General features: G+C 42.5%; 1 protein-coding gene across 2 annotated transcripts; it reads left to right on the top strand.

The window, feature by feature from the left end:
• The first annotated feature begins 1,441 nt into the window (after nt 1-1,441).
• On the top strand, nt 1,442-9,850 carry LOC115165949 (glutathione synthetase). Of its 2 annotated transcripts, XM_029719485.1 has the most exons (12): nt 1,442-1,589; nt 1,871-2,015; nt 5,228-5,449; nt 6,980-7,119; nt 7,292-7,408; nt 7,588-7,668; nt 7,854-7,931; nt 8,104-8,170; nt 8,308-8,502; nt 8,629-8,710; nt 8,817-9,006; nt 9,234-9,850. In XM_029719485.1, exons 2-12 carry the CDS (start codon nt 1,881-1,883, stop codon nt 9,355-9,357), a joined length of 1,431 nt encoding a protein of 476 aa, XP_029575345.1. In that variant the 5' UTR covers nt 1,442-1,589; nt 1,871-1,880; the 3' UTR covers nt 9,358-9,850. The 2 variants fall into 2 exon arrangements, with proteins under 2 accessions (XP_029575345.1, XP_029575346.1); XM_029719486.1 differs by lacking the exons at nt 1,442-1,589; nt 1,871-2,015 and adding an exon at nt 4,387-4,421.
• Nucleotides 9,851-10,732: the final 882 nt, after the last annotated feature.

Here is a 10,732-nt window from a genome sequence, read left to right as displayed (position 1 = left end):
AGCGATGCTGGAAGAGATGCTGTTTCTTCCTAGGTTTTGTCCTTTCTAGGGAGTTTTTCCTAGCCACCGTGCTTCTACACCTGCATTGCTTGCTGTTTGGGGGTTTAGGCTGGGTTTCTGTACAGCACTTTGAGATATCAGCTGATGTAAGAAGGGCTATATAAATAAATGGGATTTGATTTGTTAAAGTTAAGAAGAAAACAGCTAGCCATGACATATTGGGTAAATCTACAATGACGTACAGTTATGCATCCTAAAAAAAAGGTACTCCTAGAGTGCTGGGAACATGAACAAAATCTTAATACAAGCTTTGGGTGGATAGGCAATTGCATGGCGAGAGAGATGGGGTTGTTTGGGGGGGAGTTTAGCCCCTATGTGGTTTGTCCTGTTATCCCGCTTTGGTTGCTTGAGAGGGTAAGAGATGTTGAGGAAGGAGTAGATTCAGTTGTAAGTGAACATTTAAGAACACAATACTATGCTTTATTGAATATAATCACACATGGCTCTAAGGACCCTAAAACAAGGAGGACCGGTGCAGCTTTTAGTATTTCCTGAGTTTAAGGTGGCAGTGACTAAAAGAGCAACGGATCGTTTATCTGTTTACACAATGGAGTTGTTGGCCATACTATTGGCTGCAGAGTGGGTGGAGGAGGTTGAGGCCAGACAGAGTAGTCATCTGCTCTGACTCCTGTGCAGCACTGATGAGCTTAAATACATTTGTGTCTCAGAGCAGACATGATGTATTGTATGAGGTTTTGCAGTGCTTGTATAGGATGAGACGGGGGTATTTGTGATGTTCCTCTGGGTACCAGCTCATGTGGGAGTGGAGGGGAATGAGGAGGTGGATGTTATCGCCAAGCAGCCTCTTAAACATCCTAATGGTGAGATGGAATTGTCAAGCAGTAAAGCCAAGGGGTCGATAAGAACAGTGGTTAAAAACAAATGGCAAGAGTTGTGGAACAGGGAGAGAAAGGGAAGACACCTGTACACAGTAAGATCCAGGAAAAGGTGGGGGCAGGGAGGTCCTCAGACTGAGAGAGAAAGGAGGGAAGTGTAGTCACAAGGCTGAGACTGGGGGGCACAAGGCTCAATAGTACATTGTAATTGGTGGGGAGACATCTGACTGGGAGGTGTGATCATTGTCAGGAGGAGATGGAAACAGTGGAATATGTTCTATTTCAGTGCCAGAAATATGGGAGGGAAAGGGAGCGATTGTTATTAGATTTTAGGAGTAATGGGGTTGGAGAGCCAGGATTAATTGAATTGCTGGATAAATCTTCAGGGGATATAGTATTGAATGATGTATTTCGTTTCCTTAGGGAGACGAAAATATTGGGCAGGATTTAGACCTTCGCTATCGCTGGTCCACACTCCAGTCCAGTTGGTGGCGGTAATGCACCTTAAAGTTGGTTGCCAACTGTCATATAAAATCCACAGAAGAATACGTTTTCACGGTAGTGAGCTCTGAAGAGCTCAAATCCATGTTTATCCGTGGTGTTCATTCTTCTAGGGAAAAACATCTGTGTTTTTGGGGGGGGTTGCCATTCCAGAGCACATCATCTGAGCATAATCGGCGTATAGAAGGACAGGTTTGTCATTTAAAATGTGGTGGTGCATTTAGGTTGATAGCAAGCCAAAGTGTATGTGGATGCTGCTGGTAGCTAACGTTAACTAGCTAGCTACAGTATCTTGCTAACTTTAGTATGTAACGTTACATCTCTGTATCAGCCCAATGTCCCGTCAGAATCAGAATCCAGTTGCGGTTGAAGCTAATCTCAATGGGAATCCCTGTCTAAATAAAGGTTAAATCAATAATCTGCTTTGTCATGGTTACAATGCAAGTACGTTATGTTGGTCTCACCTTGCACAGGTGAACTGCAATGGCTGCCAACGGGATACCAGAGGATGTGTTGATGGATAATGATCTTATAAAAGACTTAGTGGATGTGGCAAAAGACTCAGCCCTTCTAAATGGAGTGTTGATGCGGACTAAAGAGACACCCAACTCATCAGAGGTAAACCTTATTCTGCTTGATTAGGCTAAACCTTTTAGACACACTGAACTGTTTGATTTAACTATAGAATTCTCTACTATAAGATGGTGAAGATCACCTGTCTGGGTTAATTCAATGGAGAAGTGGGAGAAGGAGAAACTGGGCAGCCATTGGAACTATACTGTTCAAAAATGCCTTTGTAATGCCCAGCCATGCCAGGAATTCTCTCTTTTGAGCCTGTGTTGTCTGAATGTATTTGTGGGAATCCAGGGGCGCAACTTTCACCGCGCGGGGGGGGCGGGGCATGTATGAAATTGCATTTTTGTCCCTCCCCCTCCAGTTTTATCATTGGAATTTGATACAAAACGAGGCAGCAGTGTGCTTTAGGACCATGCAGACGCCTCCGAGCGGTCAAGGTAGGCTGTTTAGAGTGGTTATCTGACTGGTTTTAGAAGTATCCCCCCTCCACTTCCAAAACCAAAGTTGCGCCCTGTGGGAATATAGTCTGTCTCAGTGGTCATGTTACATGTTATTCTGTTTATTTTTCACTATACCAAGTATCTAATCTACCATCTTAAATGTTCAGAGAACAGAATGCCAAGACAGTTAATGCAATTCAATTGCATACCTGTACTATTGTACATGCGCTCTGGTCGTTTGTAAATTCAGGGTGTTGTCAGATTGTCCTTTGGTAAATTCAGAGCGTTAGACTCTTGGAGCGTTCAGAGCGCTCACCGGCCGCTCTGGCCGAGGAGTAGGGTTGATCCTAGCGTTCTGACCTCGGCGGAAATCAAGCACTGGGGCTGGGACTTTCCAGGTACCTCACGATCATGACATATAGGGCTCCCGAGTGGCGCAGCGGTCTAAGGCACTGCATCTCAGTGCTAGAGGCGTCACTACAGACACCCTGGTTCAAATCCAGGCTGTATCACAACCAGCTGGGATTGGGAGTCCCATAGGGTGGCGCACAATTGGGCCTGCGTCGTCCGGGTTTGGCCGGTTTAGGTCACATTTGTAAATAAGAATTTGTTCTTAACTGACTTGCCTAGTTAAATAAAGGTAACTTTTTATATATATATATATATATATATATATATATATATATATATATATATATATATATATATATATATATATATATATATATATATATATATATATATACACACATACACACACACACACACAAAAGTTTGGAGACACACCTACTCATTCCAGGGTTTTTTGTTATTTTTACTTTTATCTACATTGTAGAATAATAGTGAAGACATCAAAACTATGAAATAGTTTGCACACTCTTGGCATTCCCTCAACCAGCTTCATGAGGTAGTCACCTGGAATGCATTTCAATTAACAGGTGTGCATTAAAAGTTAATTTGTGGAATTTCTTTCCTTAATGCGTTTGAGCCAATCAGTTGTGTTGTGACAAGGTAGGGGTGGTATACAGAAGATAGCCCTATTTGGTAAAAGACCAAGTCCATGGTATGGCAAGAACAGCTCAAATAAGCAAAGAGAAATGACAGTCCATTAAGACATGAAGGTCAGTCAATACAGAAAATGTGAAGAACTTTGAAAGTTCCTTCAGGTGCAGATGCAAAAACCATAAAGCACTATGATGAAACTAGCTCTCATGAGGACCGCAGGAATGGAGTTACCTCTGCTGCAGAGGATAGGTTAATTAGTTTCCAGCCTCAGAAATTGCAGCCCAAATAAATGCTTCACAGAGTTCAAGTAACAGACACGTCTCAACATCAACTGTTCAGATGAGACTGCGTGAATCAGGCCTTCATGGTCGAATTGCTGCAAAGAAACCACAACTAAAGGACACCAATAAGCAGAAGAGACTTGCTTGAGCCAAGAAACACAAGCAATGGACATTACTGTTGGAAATCTGTCTTTTTCTCCAAATGTGCGTGTCCAAATGTGCGTGTCTTAAAAAAAAAAAGGGGGAAAAAGTGTATTTCAGTTTACTTCCTAAATTGCGTGTCCAAATGTGCGTGTCTTTGAGAGACGCAGAGTAGGTGAACAGATGATCTCCGCATGTGTGGTTCCCACAATAAAGCATGGAGGAGGTGGTGTGGGGGTGCTTTGCTGGTGACACTTTCTGTGATTTATTTAGAATTCAAGGCACACTTAACCAGCATGGCAACCACTGCATTCTGCAGCAATACGCCACCCCATCTGGTTTGTGCTCAGCGGGACTATAATTTGTTTTTCAACAGGATAATGACCAAACACACCTCCAGGCTGTGTAAGGGCTATTTGGCCAAGAAGGAGAGTGATGGAGTGCTGCATCAGCTGACCTGGCCTCTACAATCACCTGACCTCAACCCAATTGAGATCATTTGGGATGAGTTGGACCGCAGAGTGAAGGAAATGCAGCCAACAAGTGCTCAGCATATGTGGAAGATTGGAAAATCATTCCAGGTAATGCTGGTTGAGAGAATGCCAAGAGTGTGCAAACTGTCAAGGTAAACGGTGGCTATTTTGAAGAATCTCAAATATAAAATATATTTTGTGTTTAACACTTTCTTGGTTACTACATGCGTTATTTCATAGTTTTTATGTCTTCACTATTCTATAATGTAGAAAATAGTAAAAATAAAAATCCTTGAATGAGTAGGTGTGTCCTAACTTTTAACTGGTACTATATATGGCTGTTCTCACGATTCTATATGTTTTCCGAATTGATACTGTGATTTCATAGCAATTTGATGTTCCAAACATTACTCACTATATATATCTGCAGCAGAGTTTTTGATCAGTCGTGGAAATAAGTGCTGAAAACATATTGACTCACTATTTAAAAAGAAGATGGAGAACAAGCTATAGGAGTAAAAATTCCATAGTTTTGGCAAAGGTACAGCCGATTTAGCGCATGCTAACGCTACCTAGCAAATCGAAACTTGGATTCAAAGTATCAATATATCATCCAAAATAATATAAGCTTGCTCTCTTTCGTGTCTGGAAGAAGCTTTAACACCTCACTTTGAACATTTTACTCGCCCTAGCAGAGCTGGTTAGGCTGTTTTCATGTTATCTAGAGCGTTGGTGGCTAACTGGGTTACTGGCAACAATTGAATTCAGTTTCTTTGCCGATGTTTACATATCTGCCATAACAAGAGTTTAGGGCATTCGCAAACTCCTCAATTATTTTGCACTCTGCCACTCTCAAATCAGAGTAGATTGTCATGGGGAATTTACGAAGGCACCCTTATTGTGTTTGGTTTCAGGTGGTGACCTATGCACCGTTCACACTTTTCCCCTCGCCAGTGCCCGAGGCTACCTTCCACCAGGCTCTAGCAGTACAAACGCACTACAACCGACTGGTGGACAAGATCAGCCAGGACTCAAGCTTCCTGGAGGAGGCTCTAGCCAGCACCATCAAAGTGGATGATTTCACTGGAAGGTTGTTCAATATATACAGACATGTTTTACAGGAAGGAAAGACCCAGGTAGGGTATTATTGCTTTCTAACAAATCAAATGTTATTGGTAACACATTTTTTGCAGGTGTTGCGAAATGCTTGTGTTCCTAGCTCCAACAGTGCAGTAATATCTAACAATACACACATCTAAAAGTAAAATAATGTAATAAAAAAATATATAAATATTAGGATGAGTAAAATGACTAAAATACAGTAGAATAGAATACAGTATATACATGAGATCAAATTTTATTGGTCATACACATGGTTAGCAGATGTTAATGCGAGTGTAGCGAAATGCTTGTGCTTCTAGTTCCGACAGTGCAGTAATATCTTACAATTCTACAACTACCTAATACACACAAATCTAAAGGGATGGAATAAGAATATGTACATATACATATATGGATGAGCGATGGCCGAGCGGCATAGGCAAGATGCAATAGATGGTATAAAATACAGTATATACATAGCTTACATTACTCATCTCCTATGTAAACATTATTTAAGTGGCATTATTAAAGGACTAGTGATCCATTTATTAAAGCGGCCAATGCTTTTGAGTCTGTATGAAGGCAGCAGCCTCTGTGTTAGTGATGGCTATTTAACAGTCTGATGGCCTTGAGATTGAAAAACAGCTTCTATCTCTCGGTCCCAGCTTTGATGCACCTGTACTGACCTCACCTTCTGGATGATAGCGGGTGAACAGACCTTGGCTCGGGTGGTTGATGTCCTTGATGATCTTTTTGGCCTTCATTCGGGTGCTGTAGGTGTCCTGTAGGGCAGGCAGTGTGCCACAGGTTATGTGTTGGGCAGACCACACCACCCTCTGGAGAGCCCGGTTGTGGGCGGTGCAGTTGCCGTACCAGGCGGTGATGCAGCCTGACAAGCTGCTCTCAATTGTGCATCTGTAAAAGCTTGTGAGTGTCGTAGGGGCCAAGCCAAATTTCATCAGCTTCCTGAGGTAGAAGAGGCGCTGTTGCGCCTTCACCACACTGTGTGGACCATTTCAGATTGTCAGTGATGTGTACGCCAAGGAACTTGAATCTTTCCACCTTCTCCACTGCATTCTCGTCGATGTGGATAGTGGCGTGCTCCCTCTTCTGTTTCGTGAAGTCCATAATCAGATCCTTCGTTTTGTTGAGGGAGAAGTTATTTTCCTGGCACCACTCCACCAGGGCCCTCACCTCCTCCCTGTAGTCCGTCTCGTCATTGTTGGTAATCGGGCCTGCTACTGTTGTCAACTGCAAACTTGATGATTGAGTTGGAGGCGTGCGCGGCCATGCAGTCATGGGTAAACAGGGAGTACGGGGGCTGAGCACGCACCCTTGTGGTGCCCCTGTGTTGAGGATCAGTGAAGTCCAGGACCCAGTTGCACAGGGCGGGGTTCAGACCCAGGGCCCCGAGCTTAATGATGAGCTTGGAGGGTACTATGGTGTTGAAGGCTGAGCAATATCAGATGCTATGTTTGAATGCATTTCAAGTTGCAACAATCAAATACATTTAGGATGAGGTCAAAGACTTTGCTCATGCTCATTTATTCATTGTGCATTTCCAGTCCATAGTTTTGGGTCTGAATCGCTCAGACTACATGCTGGACCAGAATGAGGATGGGAGTGCCTCCCTGAAGCAGATCGAGATCAACACCATTGCTGCCAGTTTTGGTGGTCTTGCCTCACACACGCCAAACGTCCACCGGTATGTGAACCACAACAATACTGCCGGTTTTCCCTGCTGAAGGTTTTTATTCTGCTGCTGTAAAAGATACGGGAGGATGGAAAAGGGAATTGGAGAAGTATGTTTGGTTTGAAGAGAAGTTGTAAACAATTGAATGCCCCGTGAATGACCCTGTCTATGTCTGCATCAATAGACACATCCTGAAGGTGGCTGGTCGGTTGGAGGATAGCAAGCGTATCCTAGACAATAACCCTTCTGCAGGTCTGGCAAAGGGCTTATCTAAGGCCTGGGACCTCTACGGCTCAGAAAGGTGGGTTCCTTGGTTAGGATTCAGGTGTGTGAATGCATTTTGACATCCGTCAGTTTGTACAAAGAAAAAAAGAGGATATGGAAAACTAGGACGTTTTGTTGGTTGTCTATGTCAGTAACAGAACACAAAGTAGATACCACTGCTGAGCTTTTAATATGGGTAATTCTCTGTCCTTAAAGGGCAGTAGTCTTGTATCTGGTTGAAGAGCTCCAAAGAAACATCTTCGACCATCGATATGTGGAGAATGAGCTATGGAAGAGGTAAGGCCTGGGTGCTTGGTCAAACGCATCATAATCAACTCTGACGCAATCATCCGATTTTTATCCTGTTGGTGATGCTGTGATGGAGCCTCCTATCATTTTTGTAGCCATGGTAGACAAATGTAGTTGACTACCATTTGGTATATCAAAATGGCGCGACATAAAATATTTCTGCTTGTTTTCAGAAATATTCCTGTTATACGAAGACAGTTTGAAGATGTAGCCAAGACGGGATTCCTTGATCAGGATAAGAGGCTGTTTGTGTAAGTGGTACTTTCTTGTAAAAAGTTTGTTACGGTCATTTGCGTGCTCGACATATACTAATGTTTTGATTTTGCAACATCTGTTACTGATGAAGACTGTTGAACATTGCTTTGCTTTCAATGTAATGCCATGCTCATTGTTTCATTTTTGTTTTGTTTTTTGTTGTTGCAGAGATGGGCGGGAGGTTGCTATTGTGTATTTCCGCAATGGGTACATGCCACAGAACTACACAGAACAGGTTTGAACACAATCATCTTCATTTTTTTCTTCACGGTCTCAGAGCTTTGCTGGGGTTGTAAAATCTGTCATCGTGAAACTGATGCAATCACTTATTATCATGACAATGTGTATGATTTTTTTTTTTTTTTTTTGTAGAACTGGGAGGCTCGTCTCATGATGGAACGCTCTATGGCTGTGAAATGTCCAGATATCAGTACCCACCTGGCTGGCACCAAGAAGGTCCAACAGGAACTGGCCAGACCGGGTGTTCTGGAGAGGTTCTTTCCTGGTGAACCTGATGTTGTGGATAAGATCCGGGCCACCTTTGCTGGGCTGTATACTCTAGACATGGTAAGAGAACAAAACCGGGCTCTTTTGGAGTCTTGACAATGTTTACGTACATAACTCTTTCTTTATAAAGCCTTTCCTAGCAGTTTGCTTTTCTGCTTCAACTTTCTTATTCAATCTTACTAACAGGGACCAGAAGGTGACAAGACTGTGGCTATGGCTTTGGCAAAACCAGACAAGTTTGTCCTGAAGCCACAGAGGGAAGGTGGGGGTAAGAGGACCTCGGCTCTTTGCTTCACATTTCTCATGATCCTGACCTCTAACCTTGTCATGCTCTAGCCTGTCTGCTAAAGTGTAGATTTCCTCTACTCCTGTAGGCAACAACCTCTATGGAGCTGAGATATGTCAGGTACTGGAGGGTGTGAAGCAGAGCACAGAGAGGATGGCCTATATTCTGATGGACAAGGTTCAGCCCCGCCCTGTACACAACTACCTCCTTAGGCTGGGGACGCCACTCAAACTCAGCACCTGCCTAAGTGAGCTGGGTGTATTTGGGGCCTATGTCAGGTACAAAGACCCTTCTGTATACATTCCTGTCTTGACAACTTTATAGAAATTGTATATGTGAGTTGAAAGGAAGTATACTGTAATTGGAGGTGGTATACATTTTGGCCCACTGAAAACTATTGCGTCAAGATGTGGTGATAACAATGTACTCCTGCAGAGTAATGAAGATGCCTTTTGTCTCCTCTCTGAATGTGTGTGTGTGTGTGTGTGTGTGTCCGTCCACACAGGCATGGGCAAGACATGGTGCTGAATGAGTGTGCTGGACATCTGCTGAGGACCAAGAGTGATGAACACTCTGATGGAGGTGTGGCTGCTGGAGTGGCAGTGCTAGACAATCCACTCCTCGTCTGACCGACACTGCCCTCTGTCACATTAATAGTGAAACTGCACAGAAGCATGGTAATAAGAAAAGTTAAACACACAAGTGCTCTTCTTTGACCGCAGAGAAAATTGCTGCTCCCCATCTATTTTAGATGTTTATTTTGTACTTTTACTGTAGAATCAAATGTGTGCTCTTAGAGCTTGTGCAGATCAGGAATGAGCCTGATGGACGAAGAAAAGCTGTGTGCGGACACTAGGAAGTCTTACTGCCGCAATACATTTCTATCACTGCTGGGTAGACTTAAACAGAGCCAAGAAATGAATGGAAACAGAAAATACAGAACGATGATTATTTCACACCAAAAACTAGTATTCCAGATATTGAACAATCAAATGGAGAAACTGTTTTTTAAGCAGGAACGATGAGAAGAATTGCGAGGTAATATCCCTAGAGTAAATAATAGTATGATGATAAATAGATTGTTCATGGGAATAATAGTAATAAATTGTTTTATTACTTCTGGCCTTTTGTTTTTTTTGTATTAATTTTTTTAATATGCATTCATAATAAACTGATGGGATTTGATGCAGTGGGTTACTATATTGGCATTAGACAGATGGATAAAGTTATGACATAAAATTCAGTTCCATTTTATGAACACCAGATGGGACATGGAAAAATTATGTATGTGATTTGCATATTCATGGGGGTGTTACTTATTGTGGCTCAGTTGGTAAAGTTTGGTGATTGCAACACCAGGACAGTAGGTTAGATTCCCAGGACCACCCGTATGTAAAATGCATGCACACATGACTAAGTTGCCTTGGATAAAAGCGTCTGCTAAATGGCATATATTATTACCTAAACTGTAAAGGCTATGGCCCAGGTACGTTGTCATTTTGCATTCTCAAACACTTGGATGTCATGACATGCAGTAAACTAGTCAAACTGCTGCTTGGATTAATTGTACGGCAGAGCTAAGGTATTCATATACCGAAACCTTAAGAGCACCTAAAATGATTACCGTCTACTGCTTGCTCAACCATTCACTGAGGATTATATAACACATCTACCATTAAGAGGATATCTTTACTTTGGGAAAAATGGTTTGATGTTCATGTGTTGCCTACAGGCTATACATGAACATATAAAAATAATAATAATTATTCATAGAACTGCTATGGTGGTCCGGTGTGGCTCAGTTGGTAGTGCATGGACCTTGCGATGCCAGGTTTGATTCCCATGGGGGACCAGTACGAACAAATATGAAAATGTATGCACTCATTACTGTAACTAGCTCTGGATAAGAGCGTCTGCTAAATGATTGAAATGTACAATTACATTATTTTTTACATATTTCAAACGAGGGGATACAAAGAACAAAACAGTCACAGATAATACTCT

Source organism: Salmo trutta, chromosome 28 (assembly GCF_901001165.1).
Source record: "Salmo trutta chromosome 28, fSalTru1.1, whole genome shotgun sequence".
NCBI classification, from domain to species: Eukaryota; Metazoa; Chordata; class Actinopteri; order Salmoniformes; family Salmonidae; genus Salmo; species Salmo trutta.
The sequence above is the reverse complement of the archived record's forward strand: the minus strand, read 5'-3'. Positions and strand labels throughout refer to the sequence as shown.

Bases quoted from the DNA above. Each gene is read 5' to 3' on its own strand.
- LOC115165949 (XM_029719485.1), top strand. From the start codon at position 1,881: ATGGCTGCCAACGGGATACCAGAGGATGTGTTGATGGATAATGATCTT. The intron at 2,016-5,227 runs GTAAACCTTATT...GTTTGGTTTCAG, and splicing joins AGACACCCAACTCATCAGAG to GTGGTGACCTATGCACCGTT. The intron at 7,409-7,587 runs GTGGGTTCCTTG...CTGTCCTTAAAG, and splicing joins GACCTCTACGGCTCAGAAAG to GGCAGTAGTCTTGTATCTGG.